General features: G+C 40.2%; 1 protein-coding gene across 3 annotated transcripts in view; it reads right to left on the bottom strand.

The window, feature by feature from the left end:
- Positions 1-16697, bottom strand: part of PRKX (protein kinase X-linked) — a 135769-nt gene that overhangs the window by 37703 nt on the left and 81369 nt on the right. For 2 of the 3 annotated variants that reach the window (XM_030202076.1, XM_030202078.1), the window contains exons 4-5: positions 8609-8728; positions 3559-3654 (exon numbers count right to left, since the gene is read on the bottom strand). In XM_030202076.1, coding sequence (XP_030057936.1) covers positions 3559-3654; positions 8609-8728 — 216 coding nt within the window. The remainder of the gene's footprint in view (positions 1-3558; positions 3655-8608; positions 8729-16697) is intronic. The other variant, XM_030202077.1, reaches the window with a different exon arrangement.

Here is a 16697-nt window from a genome sequence, read left to right as displayed (position 1 = left end):
GGGTTCATTAAGCCCCAGACACTGCAACCGAATATGGTCTTGTCATTCAGCCTATATTTAAAGCAAACTGGAGGTTTCTTCTGGAATTATGTCCAAGTTGGACTTTTATGTTTTATGTGAGAGTCAGGTTGGTTAAGCATAAAAGACAAGACCAAAGTTTATCCTGAAGTTGATAGGGGACAAGTAGAAGGAATTGTACTCTCCTGCAATGACACGAGTCTCTATTCCAAACTCCTGCCTACTGCCTCCTTTATCAGATAGTGTTCTGGATCACACCATCTCTTCTGTAGTGACCACACACAGATACTAGTATCCAAAGTTTGACATTTCAGGCAGTAGTTCTACATAACATAGTACAGAATTATGACTGGAAAGCAACAACTGACCAAGGGAGTCTTAGTTTGTAGTAGAATGTTGTACCTCTATAGGGTTGAAACCACTAAAGGCTATGAACTTAGAGGGGGAGGAGAGAAGTGAAGTGATGGGTGAACAAGGGCTCCACTCCATTTTTCGTAATGAAGTCTACAATTTAGAACTCTGAAGACTTATTTTGCCTTTCAAGCTGCTTGATAAAGTAAGATGGTTTCATAACTGTCAGCACGGGATCACATCTTTGAAGAATGTATTGTGGGGGTATGCAGAACAGGGCAAATGAAGCCCTCAGAAGCTTTCAATATTATGGATGATTAAAGGAAGTATCTTTTTTGCAAGTTAAAGTGGAGAATCTGCAGAACATTGGTAAAAAAAATTGTGTTTTTATTAATTTTCTTTATAGTAGGCTTTCAGCCACAGATGTTTAAAACATATTTTACAGAGGTTTTAAAAATGGCTTCCTCAATATCTTCCAACTTATCTTTAGAGCTTCTGTGAGAAAACTCAGATTATAATTTGATGAATAGTCTGGGGTCCATCAGACAGACTGATCTTACAGAACCAAGAGTCACCTATTGGAGGAGACAACCAACAGAGATAACTGGCTGCTTCCTTTATTTCTGACAGAAATATGGTCTTGAAAATGTTCTTCAGCAACAAAGATACATTCCATGGTTATAAGGTCATTATTTCTCAAATATTCTCAATCTTTTAAAAAGGCATTTCTTTTGTTATCCCCGTTGGCTATTTTTTTAAAATATGTCTTTCTTTTTTAAAATTTCTGTGAAAATATATTAAGTATCAGAAAAAATTCTTAGCCGTCAAAGAATCTATTTAAAAAAGTTTTCTACATAACAGTCCAGCTAATTATTGATGCCTTTGAATCTATGGAGCTAACAACCTCTACTACATCTGACTTACAGCTACAAGCTTCAGAATTAACGGGTATTTCTCTATATTGCTGTACTATTGATAGGAGTTGATTTTTCTTATTTATGATGTTGCTCCTTTTTCTAGCCGGGGATTTGTGATATATCAAGGTTAATGTGTGGGTTGTTTTCCTTTTGTATAATTCTTTCCATCTATCTATTGGATTGGAAAGAATAACATGGGGGTCAAGAATGTGCCTATAGGCAAAATAACTCAATGGAATGGGATGACACTTGGTTTGGTAAGGTTAGAAAATGGGATAGATTGGAGCAGGGCTTCTACAGAAATGAGCCCTGTCCCACCACAAAAAGCTTTGCCCAATGCATTTTGATGGGAGAAGCAGTTCCAGCTCCTAATACACAGAAACATTAATATAGAAGTTAGTTAATTCCTCCTTTCAAAACAACCCTGCTGTCTCCCAAAACTACACCCTTACTCCACACAAATGCCACACTTTCTCCCAATTTCCCTACCCTCCCAAAACAATTCATCAACTAACCACCACCCACCAAAAACACTTCTTTGTAAGTACCCCATTATCCCCATCCCAACTACACCCCTCAAAAATCCTTTCCATAATTCCCTAACCTCCAATTACCTCATGCAAGTACCTCATCCCCTTTAAAAATCTCCCCATCTCTCACCTTAAGTTCCAAACCTATCCTGCCTCTCCCTCATCCCCATGAACAAAAGCTGGCTCTCTCAAGTCAAATGCATACACAAGCTAGACAACACAACTACACACCCATACACAGGGTTAGAAAGAATTTCATGAGCCATTCTCAGCATGCTTTCTCCATTTGTTCTTCTTTCTCTGTGCTTGTATTTGGTAATGATACAAAAGAAAGGTAAAAATCAAAATTAATACTTCAGAAAAAATAGTTCTATGATTTAAATTGTTGTTAGTCTCACTAAATTCAAAATTCTCCACTTTAGAGGCAGCAAGCCTTACTTATAAGCTCTGTTCATCAAGATGTATTTGATCCTACTTTATAGCCTTCCATTTTCTCGCATGTAGCAGATGGAGCCAGTATTAAAGACAAGCCTTCACAAGGACCCTGAACCACCATTCTGTATCTAATTTTGATCATCATATTCTGCTTCTAATTGTTGCTTTTCAAATGTATTTTCATTTACTTTCAATGTGTTTTATAAGAAAGGACTCTAGCTTAGTTGTGTTCCCTCCATATTGCATGCAGGATTATTCATTCTCATGTTGTATTTACATGTGCATGATTATAACTGAAACTGATGAGACAAACCAAGTAAACACTGTCACATAAGAAAGATATCTAGGTGTAGCCATCTCAGATGACCAAGGGAGAAGTCAATGTAGGTAAAACAACTGACAGTATGTTTATCGCATAAGGATGAGCAGAAAAAAAGACAATTGAAGAGGAGAGACAGACAGTAATATCCAATGTATCTACACAGTTGTGAACATGTAAGTTCTGCTGAAAATATTTTTGTTTTTACAACCATCAGTGATCCATGTTTTCTCTTGTTTTTCATGTTATAACAACAGGGCATGAGAGGAAGAAGAAGACATCTTGATAGCCAGGACAATGCCAGTTTGCAACATTGTGCGATTGTTGGTTTAAATCAAGTATTTACAATGAATGCAACTATGCTGCAACCAAAATTATAAAACTACTCTTCCAATATTGTATCAAATATAACTGCCTATACATGCTTGGCATTATGATAAATTGCTAACTGCTCAATTTGTGAGGTCAGTATTTTATCATGAGGGAGTGTAACCTGCAAGGAGTAGCAAGTACGGCTCTGGCCGCCTTGTTGGGCAGATGGATTGACTCTCTGGGTTTTTATTTGCTGTCATTTACTATGTTAGGGCGCTTGGGGTTGGGGGGTCTTTTACAAAGCTGCGGCAGCGTTGTTAGCTCAGGGTACAAATCACCTGGCAGTAAACACCGCCACCCCTATTATATTCCTATGGGCATCTTGGCATTTACTGCCAGCTGACTTCTACCCTGAGCTAACAACACTACTGCGGCTTAGTAAAAGACCCCCTTGATTTCTCAAAATACTCTATATCAGAAATGCTTACTTTTTCATACCACAGAGAATGTTGCTCTCTACTTTATGTCAAAGTTTTCTGAAGTGTAACCTATTACAGGCTAAGTTAATTTTTCTACCTAATTGCATATGATAAATGGCTAAGCATTTATTAACATACCGTATAACTACATATTAACACAAGGAAAAAAATATTAAAAACAAAAAAAGAAAACTTACTTTACATATATATCCAGATGTCTGGGAAACTCTATTTTGCCAGCGAGAATCTTCTGATAAATTCCAAATGGGTTGTCATCAAAAAATGGAGGAAATCTGTTATTTAAATAGAATTTTTGAGTGTGAAGCATTTATAGTTACTTGGCTGAGTTCATATAAAGGTTATATTGAATGCTGGTTTTATTTCATGAACATGTAATATAGAAAGACATGTATTCTTAGACATAATACTATATTTAAATACAGATACCTTGTTAATGTACTGTACAAAACAGATGACCCTACCCCATGCGTATGATCCATATAGAGAAGACCAGAGATGATAAGCCAATTATCTCCAATCTGCTTTAAAACTGTGGTATATACATCCTCTCTATATCACGGTTTCTCAACCCAGTCCTTGGGACACACCTAGCCAGTCAGGTTTTCAAGATTCCCACAATGAATATGCATGAGAGACATTTGAATACACTGCCTCTATTGTATACAGATCTGTCATACATACTCATCACGGGCATCCTGAAAAACTGACTGGCTGAGCCTGGGTGTAGAGGACCAGGTTGATAATGCCTGCTTTGTATGGATGATGTATACAAGAATTAAGAAATATCATGAAGTTTAAGAAACAGACTTCTATCCTTTTTCTGACTGAATGTTCACTTTAATAGACCATTATAAAGCTGGAATACATTATTTAAAATTAATATTTCATGCAAAAATGTGTTTAAAAATCTATTTGTAAACAAATGCAATTTCACCTGTGTTTTACCACACTGAAAAATAGCTTTATTAAAAAAAAAAAAAAAAAGGACAACTAAAGGTTGGAATGATGCCTCTATTTACTACAGCTCTCGTTTCTTCCCTCCTCTCCTGGAATGGTGGATTCCTTTCCCTGAGTCCTGCCAAACCAGTTCAGCTGAGTGCTTTATGTCCCATCCCCATCAGCAGATGGAGTCAGAGGAAAAAAACAAAAGTTGAATTTTCCTTGGGGGGGGGGGGGGGGGGGGGGGGCTGGTGCTGTCTTCAGTTCCTCAGCATCTTATATCAAAGTAAAGAAAATTGAAGGCAACTGTTAAGCTCTGGGGTATCAAATCAGCACAAAAGCCAAACCTGATGCCTATTGTACTCCTATGGGCATCTCGGCATTTACAGCCAGCTGATTTCTACCATGAGCTAAAAACGCTACCATGGCTTAGTAAGAGACCCCCTTCATTTCTCAAAATACTCCATAGCAGAAATGCACACTTCTTCAAACCACTGAGGATGTTGCCCTCTACTTTATGTCAAAGTTTTTCTGAAGTGTAACTTATTACATGCTAAGTTAAATTTTCTACCTAACTGCATATGATAAATGGCTAAGCATTGATTATTTTTTAGCATTAAGTTATCAATATCAAAAAAATTGTAGATCATTCAGAACACAACTGTCAGACTAATATTCAGACTGAACAAATATTCTAATGTCTCATCTTATTTTATTCAACTGCACTGACTTCCCATATCAGAAAGAATGTTTAAAGCTACCTTAGTTTTTCAAATCTTACAGGGTTTTACATCAGAACTGCTAACGAGAGTTGCTTCAATATGCCTGGCACAGTCCAACAGAGTAAAAGAACAAACGATGCTAGTGACACCATTTCATAAGGCAATCTGATAACAGAAGATCTTTGTCTCTCTATTCCCTGTACTTAGAGTTAAAACATAGAACTCTCTACCTATGGCCATCAGATCAGCTTCCGGAAGAGGATAAAAACCTCTCTCTTCCCAAACACTGCTTCATAACAAATTATGACGTCTATCTCCTCATATTATCCGCCAGACTTCCTGATTACGTTCTTATTGGTTACTACTATGGTAAAACTATGCCTTAACTGATCATTTTCTTTCCTTTAATAGCAGCAGATGAATCCAGAAACCAGTGGATTGTATCCGTCTACCAGCAGGTGGAGATTGAGAACTAAATTGCAGAGAGTTATACCATAGTACCAGCCCTAAAACCAATTAGTATGTCCCATCACAAAGCAGTATAAAGTGAAGTAAAGAGAGACTGAAAACTTCCTCACAAACCTGTGACAAGAACAAAGCACGAGATGAGTCACCAAACAGAAATGACAACATGGCAACAACGGAACAAATTTCTTCTTGTGTAAAAATTTTTTTTTTTAAATATATACAAACAAGAATTTCGTCTGAAAAGAAACTCTGATCCTGTTCTGGGAACAATAAAAGAGAAGGAAGAAAGGTCTGGACAGATTCCGAAAGACACAGGGTGGGATCCTGGATTCATCTGTTGTGACTAAAGGAAAGAAAATTATCAGGCAAGGCATAATTTTACCTTCCATAGCGTCAGCAGCAGATGAATCCAGAAACCAGTGGGATGTATCAAAGCACTCTCTAAATAGGGTGGGAAGCAGACACCCTGCGCATCTGCATGTACCACATCTATTCTGTAACGTTTAGAAAAGGAATGCAAAGACGCCCACGTTGCTGCCAGACAAATCTCTTCCAACAGAAAGACCGTTTCCGCCCAGGACGTAGCTTGTTATCTAGTCAAATGAGCCCAAATGGCCACTGGAGAACAACCGCTGAGACATAAGCAGACAAAATGGTCACTTTAATCCAACGTGCAATTGTCGCCTTAGAAGCATCCTCCCCTCGTCGCTGTCCTGCCAACAGGATGAAATGATGGTCCAAGCATCAAAAATCGTTCGAAACCTGTAAGTATTGCATCAGGGCTCTCCGCACATCCAGGAACCGAAGTGACTCAAACTGAGCGGGGAAGTCCTCCTGAACAGCCAGAAGAAGAATCCTGATTAAGATGAAACGCTAACACCACTTTAGGGAGGAAAGAGAGAACCGGCCGTAAAGAGACCCCCCCCCCCCCCACACCTCCGTAAAATGAAGAAAGGGTTCTCAATAAGACAACGCCTGCAACTCTGAAACCCTACACGCTGAAGCTAACGCCACCAAAAAGAATGTCTTAAGGGTCAAGTCCTTCGCAGACGCATTGCATAGTGGCTCAAACGGAGCTCAACCCAATGCTCGCAGAACCAAATTAAGATTCCAATTTGGACAAGGTCGGCGGCAGGGAGGCCTAAGATGAAGAGCCCCTCGCAAAAAAAGAGAGAGACGTCCGGATGGGTAGCAAACAAACATCCAGAGAGCCGACCTCGAAGCTATACCATAATACCAACCCTAAAACCAATTCGTGTATCTCTATCTCCAGCAGGTGGTGGACAGATCTGTCCCAGCTCCTGAGTTTCTGGATTCTTCTAGTTTCTTGGGCTATTAGTCAGTTGAGGCCAGGGGTGTGTGTGGTCTGGGACCCTCTTTGGAGACATACTGGTTTTCTGTCCCTGCCTCATCCTGTGAACGCTGTGTCTCCCAGTGCTTTGACTGCTCAAACATGTTTCTGTGACCCCATTCCAGGGTTCACACATGATGCTCGCCACCCAGAGGCTTGAGCTTTTGTTGGGAGAATAAAAACTGCCTCACTGAGGAATAACTGCCATTAAAAAGTTCAACCCCCATTCAGTCTAACCATTTTCTCCTCTTCCTATATTGCTGTCAGCCCTAGTTACTCTATGGTTTTACTTCAAGGATTCTGTAATCTTGGCTTGAGTTTTCTGGTTATATACATGTTTATTCAGGAGGAGAAAAATCAGGAGGGCCCCTAAGAGCAGACCAGTAGGTTAGAGTCCTGGCACCAAATACCTCCTGGCACAATTAGGGTAAAGGTCCTTGGACCAATCTTTAAGAATAGAGAACTGAAGCTCAACCTTGGGCCACAGACCTCTGTCCACACCCCAGGGAGCCAGGCAACCAGAAAAATCCTGTAGCACCGGTCTAAGCTGCAACCATCTGCTGGAGGCAGAGAATACTGGCAAGATTCAGCACCGCATCATTCCTTATACAGCTGTCATTGTTACTGTAAGCTCAGTGTTTTTTGTCATCTGCTGGTTGTCATTCTGCACCAGTGTAACAGCATAACGAACAAAATTGTAATGAATTGAGGCCTGCCCCCCTCATCTCAATCCCACTGCCCATGCTCACCTCCTTACCTAACCTGAGTCACTGCTTCCCTTTCCCCACCCAAGACTTCTCTTTTCATTCAATCCCACAGTCCCTGCTCCAAGTTCTCAGTCTTGCATTCTGTGCCAGAATTCTCACTTACTCACCTCTCTAAAACCACTCTGTCCACTTTCTCCTCCCTAGGCATCCATCACTTTCTACTCATCCATTCCTTTCAATCTCCTGGTTTTGCTCTCCCCACACAATCCCTGGAACCATCCTTTATCATCATCCTCTTACTATCACCTGCTTTTCTAAAGGAAATTTAATAGAAAAATCAGAATTTTGAATGTACTGCTCTTTCATCTTCTCTGCCTGCACATGAGCATGCTCAAAATGTGTGGACAGGCATAGCTCTGATGCTGATCTCCCAATGAACCAGATCAACATCAAATATGGGACTGCCTGCAGTTTTGAGCATGCTTGCATGTAGCAGAAAAGGAGAAAACTGTGGCTGTACCCAAGACAGGATTCCCAAGGATCCTGCACAGATGCACATGTATGCAGCCATCTTGCCTCCAGTACAAGCAGTTGAAACTGTGGTTGATTGAAGGGTCAGTGGGAAAGCATAAAGTATACTTCAACGGCCAGAAGAAAAAGCAGTAGTGTGTTGGCACAGGAAGAACAGTTAGCCACATCCCGCAGGGCCCCAGCAGAAGAGGAAAGTCCAGAAGACTGCTGGCCACATGACACTGCTTTGCAACAAGACGGGAACAAGATGCAACAAGATTTGCAACAAGATGCTCTATAACACTACACACATTTAAGTTATATAAACTCCATGGCATTTAGCCTTCTAAATCAGTGCAACAACATTTCTCTAATACCGCCACAATCTTTTTAGGCCACCAGTAACTAAAGGAACTTTGTTTCTCTACTGAATGTTTTTGTAATATTAAACATTGCTCTGAACATATAAAACTTGAATATAATGAATATAATGGTTTGAAGAACTTGATATTTCTCAAGAGACACTTACCCTGAAAGCATCTCAAATATTAGAATCCCTAAAGCCCACCAGTCTACTGCTCTTCCATAGCCTTTACTCTGAATAACTTCTGGGGCAAGATATTCAGGTGTCCCACAAAGTGTCCATGTCCTGAGAGAGAAAAGAATTGTTTTCAACAAATTTAACCTTATATCTGAAAACCTTTAATTTGTACAGCAAGAAAGGTTAAACAAAACAAAAAAAAAAATCAAATGTGAGGAATTCGATACACAACTTCAGTTTTTCTACCGGCTTATTTGAAATGGAAAACAAATTCACAATACCAAAAGTTATTCAGCCAGAAAACCTATCTTTTTGTCAAATCAGAGAAGTTACATATATCTATATCTATATATATTTATTTGTTACATTTATACCCCACATTTTCCCACCTATTTGCAGGCTCAATGTGGCTTACAAAGAAAGTACCGTAAAGGCGTTTGCTATTTTGGTTGATAACAAATACAAGATTGTGTTGTGGTCAAATTAAGTAGAAGTGAATCAAGCGTCATGAGGTCGAGGGGAAAGAGGAAAGTAAATTGTCCAGTACTATCATTGATTGTGGTGTGTTGCTGGGTGTGAGGATTTATGTTGGATCGGTGGGATAAGATTTTTTGGAAGAGGTGGGTTTTTAATGATTTCCTGAAGTTTAGGTGGGCATGTTAATTTATGTATGTCTGTTTGTTATAAAATACACTGGAGACATCTGGATCTCTAATCCTTCATGTACCTTTTTCTCTGGTTTTTCCTCCACCTCACAAAGCTTTAAATCGATGACAATTCACAACTCTGTTTCCAATACTATTTTACACGATGGGCATCAACTCTGTTGGTTTTTAACGTTTTTCATTTCGGACTTTATATTCATGTGACTTTCTTATTTCATCATTCACATATGTCACATTGTTTTCATTTTTTGGTTTAGATCTGTGTATACTGGACTCCTGAAGCAGGCACTACCACCAAAACACAGTCTGTGTTGAGTCCTTCTTGAAGGTCACATATTTTATTACATGATTTTACATCAATTTATTAGGTTTTTAAGAAATAACTTGGCTACACCCTGGGTCCTTGGTCATCGCCACTGTCTGGTTGCTGCTCTTTCACTTGTGGAGATTTGTCCCTCTTTTTCACTAGACTAAATTTGACTTCTACTGTTCCTGTAATTAATATATCCCTGTATTGTTGCCTTACAACATCCCAAATGGTAAAGTATTCTAAAGGGTCAACCTCATTTTGCTAAAAACAGAACACAGTCCAAGTTTACAATAATTCAAAGAAGGGATCCTATTGTGGAGTTGGAGTCATGGAGTCAGAATCAAATTTTCAATGGCACTGGAATCACTTTAAAAAAAATAAATAAATAAATAAATAAATAAAATGTACAGACTCCAGATTAGAGCTGTACCGAATTGCATATTTTACTATTTGGCCAAATACGAGTAATAAAAAATATTATCCAGCCAAATATCAAATTTATAACGGGCATTCAGCTTTAACAAACAAAAAAAAAACGAAACATGAAATTAGAGATCAAGTGTATTTCAATAGGATTTAGCACTATAAAGTCCAAGATTATTCGTATTCGAATTTAAATCACTATTTGGCCGAATACGAATAATATTTGGGGCACTATTCAGGGCTGAACCAAATACATATATTCGATACAGCCTTACTCCAAATTCAAAACAAAAACAACAGTGTATTACATATTTTCATTTGACAGCATTTTTTGTTCAGGTTCTTTGTTCAAACTTCAAATAAATATTTGTACATAAAGAAATATCCCATGTTTCTATAATTATTTAATTTCTCTTAGATTTACTACATATAATAGGATTTGAAGTCCAAGTTGGGGTCAGACAGTAGAAACATAGAGGTGATGGCAGTCGAAAGTTTGGCAAACCAAATCTGCAGCCCTCTAGGAAAGGAGACCACAAGCCTGTATAGAAGAGATAGAGCTGTAGAAGGATAAACAAATAGCAACGTAATCAGACATTAAAACTGCGTAAAAGTGCACATCTGAACCAGCACTCATAAGGAAGATGGAAATTAAATCCTTGATTCTGGCATATGAATATACAGAAAAACGGTGAACGTTTTTGTCAACAGGGTGTATGAGCCTCTATGGATTTATCAATCCATAGGATCCCATCAGGTTTTAAGTAACTACCAAAAATCTTTTCCACCACAGTACTTTGGATCAACAGGGTTAACACTAACATGAGTAAACAGCATTAGCTATGATCTCTCTACCCTACCTGGTTCATAAAAGGGCTCACCAAGAATAGCACACCAACTTACACTACAGTTCAACGTTCATTCAGAATGCAAAGGAAGGTAAAAATGATATCTTACCTGATAATTTTCTTTCCTTTAGTCATAGCAGACGAATCCAGAAACTTATGAGTTGTGACCATCTACCAGCAGGTAGAGTTAGAATGCAAAACTGAACTCAGTCACACAGGACGGTAAGGCTCCTGGTGATCCAATATCTCATAACAAAGCAGAACAATAAGATAAGAGAACCTCCTTACCCACAGAATACAAACAACAAGAACAATGCACATAAAAACCAATGAGCTATAAATGGACAGACAATCCAAAACAGAAAAACTGACACATCATAAAGGAAATACACACACAGAGGGACCCTGGATTCATCTGCTATGACTAAAGGAAAGAAAATTTATCAGGTAAGACAATTCTACCTTCCTTAGTATCACAACAGATGAATCCAGAAACTTATGGGATGTAGCAAAGTGGTCCTCAAACCGGGCGGAAACCAGACACACTCAACTGCAATGACAGATGCCCCAAAGGATGCATCTGATCTGGCCAATACATCCAAACGATAAATGCATGGAAAAAGGTATGCAGCTAGGAGCATGTAGCTGACCTACAAATTTCCTCAAGAAGCTGCCTGGGCTCTGGTACAGTCAGCCCACAGAGAAACAGAAGAGCTCATTCCTGAGAGCAAATACACCAATGAAATGGCATCTCCGATCAAACCAAAAATGATCAAAATCGATAAAATTATTGGCTACTTCCAGACAGTACAGGAAAACCATATGGGCATCCAGAAGCACAACAGATTGGAACTCCTCTACATAGTCCTCCCTTCTGAAGGAGGGTAGAAATGGCAGCTGATTAAGATAGAAGTCCATGACGACCTTTGGAAGGAAGGATGGAACTGTATGAATGGTGACTCCAGCCTCAGAAAACTGAAGGAACAGATCCTTGAAGGACAAGATCTGCAACTCAAATGAATCTGGCTGATGAAATGGCAACCAAAAAAGAAAAACTATTTCAAGGTAAGGTCCGTAGCCCTCTTAAGAGGCTCAAACGGAGGCTTCTGAAGAGCCTGAAGAACTAAGTTGAGACAAGGAGGCAAATTTTCAAAGCACTTAGCCTTCCAAAGTTCCATAGGTTTCTATAGAACTTTGGAAGGCTAAGTGCTTTGAAAATGAGCCCCAAGGTGAACGAAGCGAAGGCTGAAGATGATTGGCCCCTCTCAAGAAACCAACCACATCCTGATGAGCAGTGATCAAGGAACTGGACAGATGACCCCTGCAACAAGCCAAGGTCGCCACCTGAATCTTAAGAGAATTGTACATCAAAATTTAAACCTTTCCTGTTAAAGGCTAAAATCGGAGGCAAGCATGAAAAGGAGTGACAGAATGCTCTAAGCACCAAGCTTTGAAAACCCACCAAACTCATCTTATAAGCAGCTGAAGCTGACTGCTTTCTAGCCTGAAGAGTAGTAATGACGTCGTGGGAATAACCCTTCTTCCTCAACCTCTCAAGAGCCAGGCAACTAAGACCAAACCAGGATGGATCGTTCATTGCTAAAGGCCCCTGAGAGAGAAGGTCTGGTACTACCTGGAGCCGAAAAGGTTCTTCCAAGAGAAGCTGCATGAGATCCGCATACCAAGGATGTCTGGGCCAATCTGGAGTGACCAGAAATCACCTTGCCCGGATGAGCCGAAATCCTGTGCAGAGACAGGATCCTTGGCTTGATGGACCCTTGGTCTTTTCCCAGTATGGCAGTACAAAACTCTGGAATGCACTCCCAAAGACCGTGAAAACTACGTGTGACCACCTCAACTTCCGGAAATCACTGAAGACTTACCTGTTCGAAAAGGGATACCCTAATGACCCAACTTAATTACCTGAATCCAGCAACTCAAAGAAACCCAAACTTGTTATGAACTTAATGAACTTTATATAACTTCCCTCTATATGTTCCCTAATGTGTCTGTGCATATCCATTTCATTTAAAATAACACCACTCTATATTTATTTCTTCACCAGAGGAGGCTTTCACCTCACGGCGCTATGTAAGCCACATTGAGCCTGCAAATAGGTGGGAAAATGTGGGATACAAATGTAAGAAATAAATAGTGCAGAAAGAAAGAGGTGATAGTGTGAATTTGGTGAGGGGGCAGAGAGATGGAGAGGCTGTTTACATGTACTGGGGGACTGGCAGATAAACAGACTGTAAGTGTGTAAAATGTGTGGGGCAGAAACAGGTGGCAATGTGCTTTGGGAGGGATCAAGACAGGCACAGTCTGGCCTTATGAATTCAGTGAAGAGGGAGGGATGGCTGGATGCAGTGTGTGTGAGAGGAGGGAGCGGAAAGAGGATGCAGAAAGATGGACTGGCTGGATATGTGACTGCAGGGACAAATTAATGTTTTGTTTTTATCATATTTATATCCTACCTTATATCCAAAGCAGGTTACAGTAAAAACACAATTATAAAAACATACAATTATAAAAACATAAATCATTAAATTTTAAAAGACAATTTAACATTCAACTGCTAGCACGGGAAAAAAGGCCATGACCAATCCAAGATAAATCACCTCCAAAATATTTCACAAAAAAAAGGGAAAATTAGGTTACCATGATAATTTTCTTTCCTATAGTCATAGCAGATGAAGCCATTACGTATGGGTTGTGTCCATCAACCAGCAGGGGGAGATAGAGAGCACTCAACTTTTCACAGTGCCTCATGGCCAGCTAGCTCCACTGCTTCTTCAGTATCTCCCCAAGCAGGGTGGCTGCAGCTTCTTCGAGCTCCATCAAAAATCTGCCTGTGGGTGGCTCCTGGCTTGCCAGTTGTTAGCCGGAGTGTTAGAGGCTATAGCAGCTTCACTTTGAAGGCACATAGGTCAGCCATTTCCCTGCCTTACCCATGCCCCCGTGGATGTGGACATATTAGCTTGCTTTTCCCTGTCCTTTCCACTCAGTGGATGCAGGCACATTGGTTCGCCTTTCCCTGCCTTTCCCACTTATCTGAGCCTCCGGAGTGATTTTATTTACCTCTTTTGCCTCTGCTTTCCTCACAGCGTCAAATAAATAAATAAATAGATAATTAAAGCCACGTCGCGCTTTAGCGCAGCGATCTTGGAAAAGAGGTTTTTCTTGAGATTCTTCTGCAGGACCGGAGCTGTGATACTCGGTCTAGTGAGGTAAGTGTTTTCCGACACCTCTGGGGTGGGCCCGCGATCGGGACGTTTTTGGCACGAACCGCCATTTTTTGAATTTTACCGCCGTTTTCGGCGATGGCTGCAGAGACTGTAAAGCGCCGTTCTAAATGTGGCAAGCGCAAATCAGCAGCGGAGCTCTGTAATTCGTGCTGTACAGATGGTAGAGCCGGCCTGAGCATGCCGATCGGCGATCTTTCACGCTCTGAGCTGGCAGCGGACGCCATTTTGGATTTTCCACATGGTGCGGCCTCCGTTGCGACGGAGAGCCCTGAATCCGGGGAGAGGGGGGGGTCCCTCTGAGGCTAATAATAGAGCAGATAGCCCTGGGCAGGATCCGGGCGGTCAGGGAGCAGTTCTCCCCTAATTTTGTTTTAATGCTGCATAGGGCATACATGCTTAAAAGAGCTCTATTATGATGGCAGCCAACCTACAGACAAACATATTTGCTTAGTAATTTCAGAGCATTAAGGACCACCTTGGTTGGTATATTGTAAAACCATCTAAAAAATATGAAGCCTCTTTAGGGTCAATGTTCTGATCTCTGCATGCCAGTGAGTAGCCTTGCTGTTGCATTTTTATATAACCTGCAACTCTTGAGGTCTGGTAGCCGACATACCTAGATACAGTGAGCTGCAATAACCTAATCTTGTTAAAATCAAACTCTGTACAATTGTTCAAAAATCATAATTAGATATCATCCCTTTTCATTTACTGATGACATGCGGTTGAAAAAAAAAAAAAAGAGATTGAGGTCATATAATCAACTTGATTCTGCATAGTTAAAATTAATGTCTAGAAAAACAGGATTTACTACATAATGCTTTATGTAGTAAATCCTGTCATGGTCCATATACTCTTCTCCTATCTATCCTATCCTACCCTTTTAATACTGTATATTTTAGTTTAAAGTGCATTTTCTGGCACCTCACAGTTATGTGGACAGTGGTCAATGTCTAGCAAATATGACAACTTTGTGAAATTTGGTTTGGTGTGCCACAAAGATGTAGGCAGGGTCTTTGTTTTGGAAGTTTGTGCTGGCATAGGAGATTTGATCTAGCCTGAGTGACTTTTTGTAGTGTTATATTACTACACAATATGCCTGGGAATTACACTAGAATTAGAAATGTTTCTGTATGGTGAGTTTTAGTGGGATATTTTCTGGATCTGGTTGGGGAGGGCCAGGGTGTTTCTATGGCTACAGAACTTGGTTGGCTTTAATACCTTGTGGTGTGCTGCTGGGGGGCTATATCTCTTTGCTTCACCTATCAAGGCGGTGTTGTCACACAGCTGACAGCTTGCTGGCTTCTGGAACTGATTCTCTGAAGTTTCTTTGAACACAGAGAACAGGAAAGAGAGCCTAGTAAATCAGTTTCTAAAAGTGCTATTGTTAATCTGGGAGGGGATTCTCACCCCTCCTCCCCCCACCAAAAAAAAAAAAAAATCACTGCAGACAGTATAGGAGGGGTGAGAGGAAGGAGAGCCAAGAGAGGCTCCTAGATTTAATAAAAATTTGTCAAGGCCTACCACAGCACAATACTGCCATCTACTGATCTAATTGATACCACTAACGTGAACAAGTTAAAATTTCAAATAGAAGTCAGGGTTAGCTGGTACATTTAATTCTACTGTATAAGGTATCTAAACAAAGACATTTAAGAAATAATGTTCATTCTTTATGTATTAGTTTCTCTGTGCAATTTTCTTACATTCTTACCCTAATTTTAGATTCACAGCACCTGATCTATTCTCTACAAGGTAATGTGTATTTAAATTATCTGCCAAAATCAACATAAAAAAAACTTTTCATAGCAAAACAATAACCAATACAACAAGAGGGTCACAATAACCCCTAGAAACATTTTAGGATGACAATGCTATCAGCTTTGACAAGGATACCAACCAAGCAAAAGGAAAGCAAACAATCATGCTCTATTCCACACCCCCCACCCACCACCACCAACCTCAAATAGACCTTGCCTTTCCTAAATAGAGGTCATGACACAAACTACCTCTGAAATGACTTGTCATCTCACTCATCTAGCAGTTGTAATTTTACTTCAAGGATCATGCTTAACATATGACAAAATCTTATACATCCCGAGTGTTACAACGGGCATTGCTTTCTACTACCTGTATTATAATACTAGTAAAAAAGCCCCGTTTCTGATGCAAATGAAACGGGGGCTAGCAATGTTTTCTTCTGTGTGCATGTGGGAGTGTGTGTCCCTGCCCTCTGGCCTCTCTCCGCTCTCCCCTCTGAGTCCTTCACTGTTACAGAGCCAGCGATTTGATTTCGTGCTCTGCTGTTTTCTTTCACTGACTGTGTTACAGAGAGGGCGAGGCAGTCACTCATAGGGAAACCGGATATCTCGCCCCCTTCACACTTCCGGCTGGAGGCTTCATAGAACGTTGGTGTTGCTTTTTATATAGAGAGATTGCTGTCTTTGAAAAGACTGGTGCCATACATAAAATAGTGGCTATTTAAGTTTATTGGACTGCACTGTTCACACCATCATAGTCAATATTCACAAGCTTTTCTATTTTTCTGCATCCTGTGATCTATACTGATTAGCAGGATTCTCCAGA

The sequence above is a fragment of the Microcaecilia unicolor genome, chromosome 4 (genome assembly GCF_901765095.1).
Source record: "Microcaecilia unicolor chromosome 4, aMicUni1.1, whole genome shotgun sequence".
Lineage (NCBI taxonomy): Eukaryota > Metazoa > Chordata > Amphibia > Gymnophiona > Siphonopidae > Microcaecilia > Microcaecilia unicolor.
Note: the sequence above shows the minus strand (reverse complement) of the source record. Positions and strands in the feature narration are given on the sequence as shown.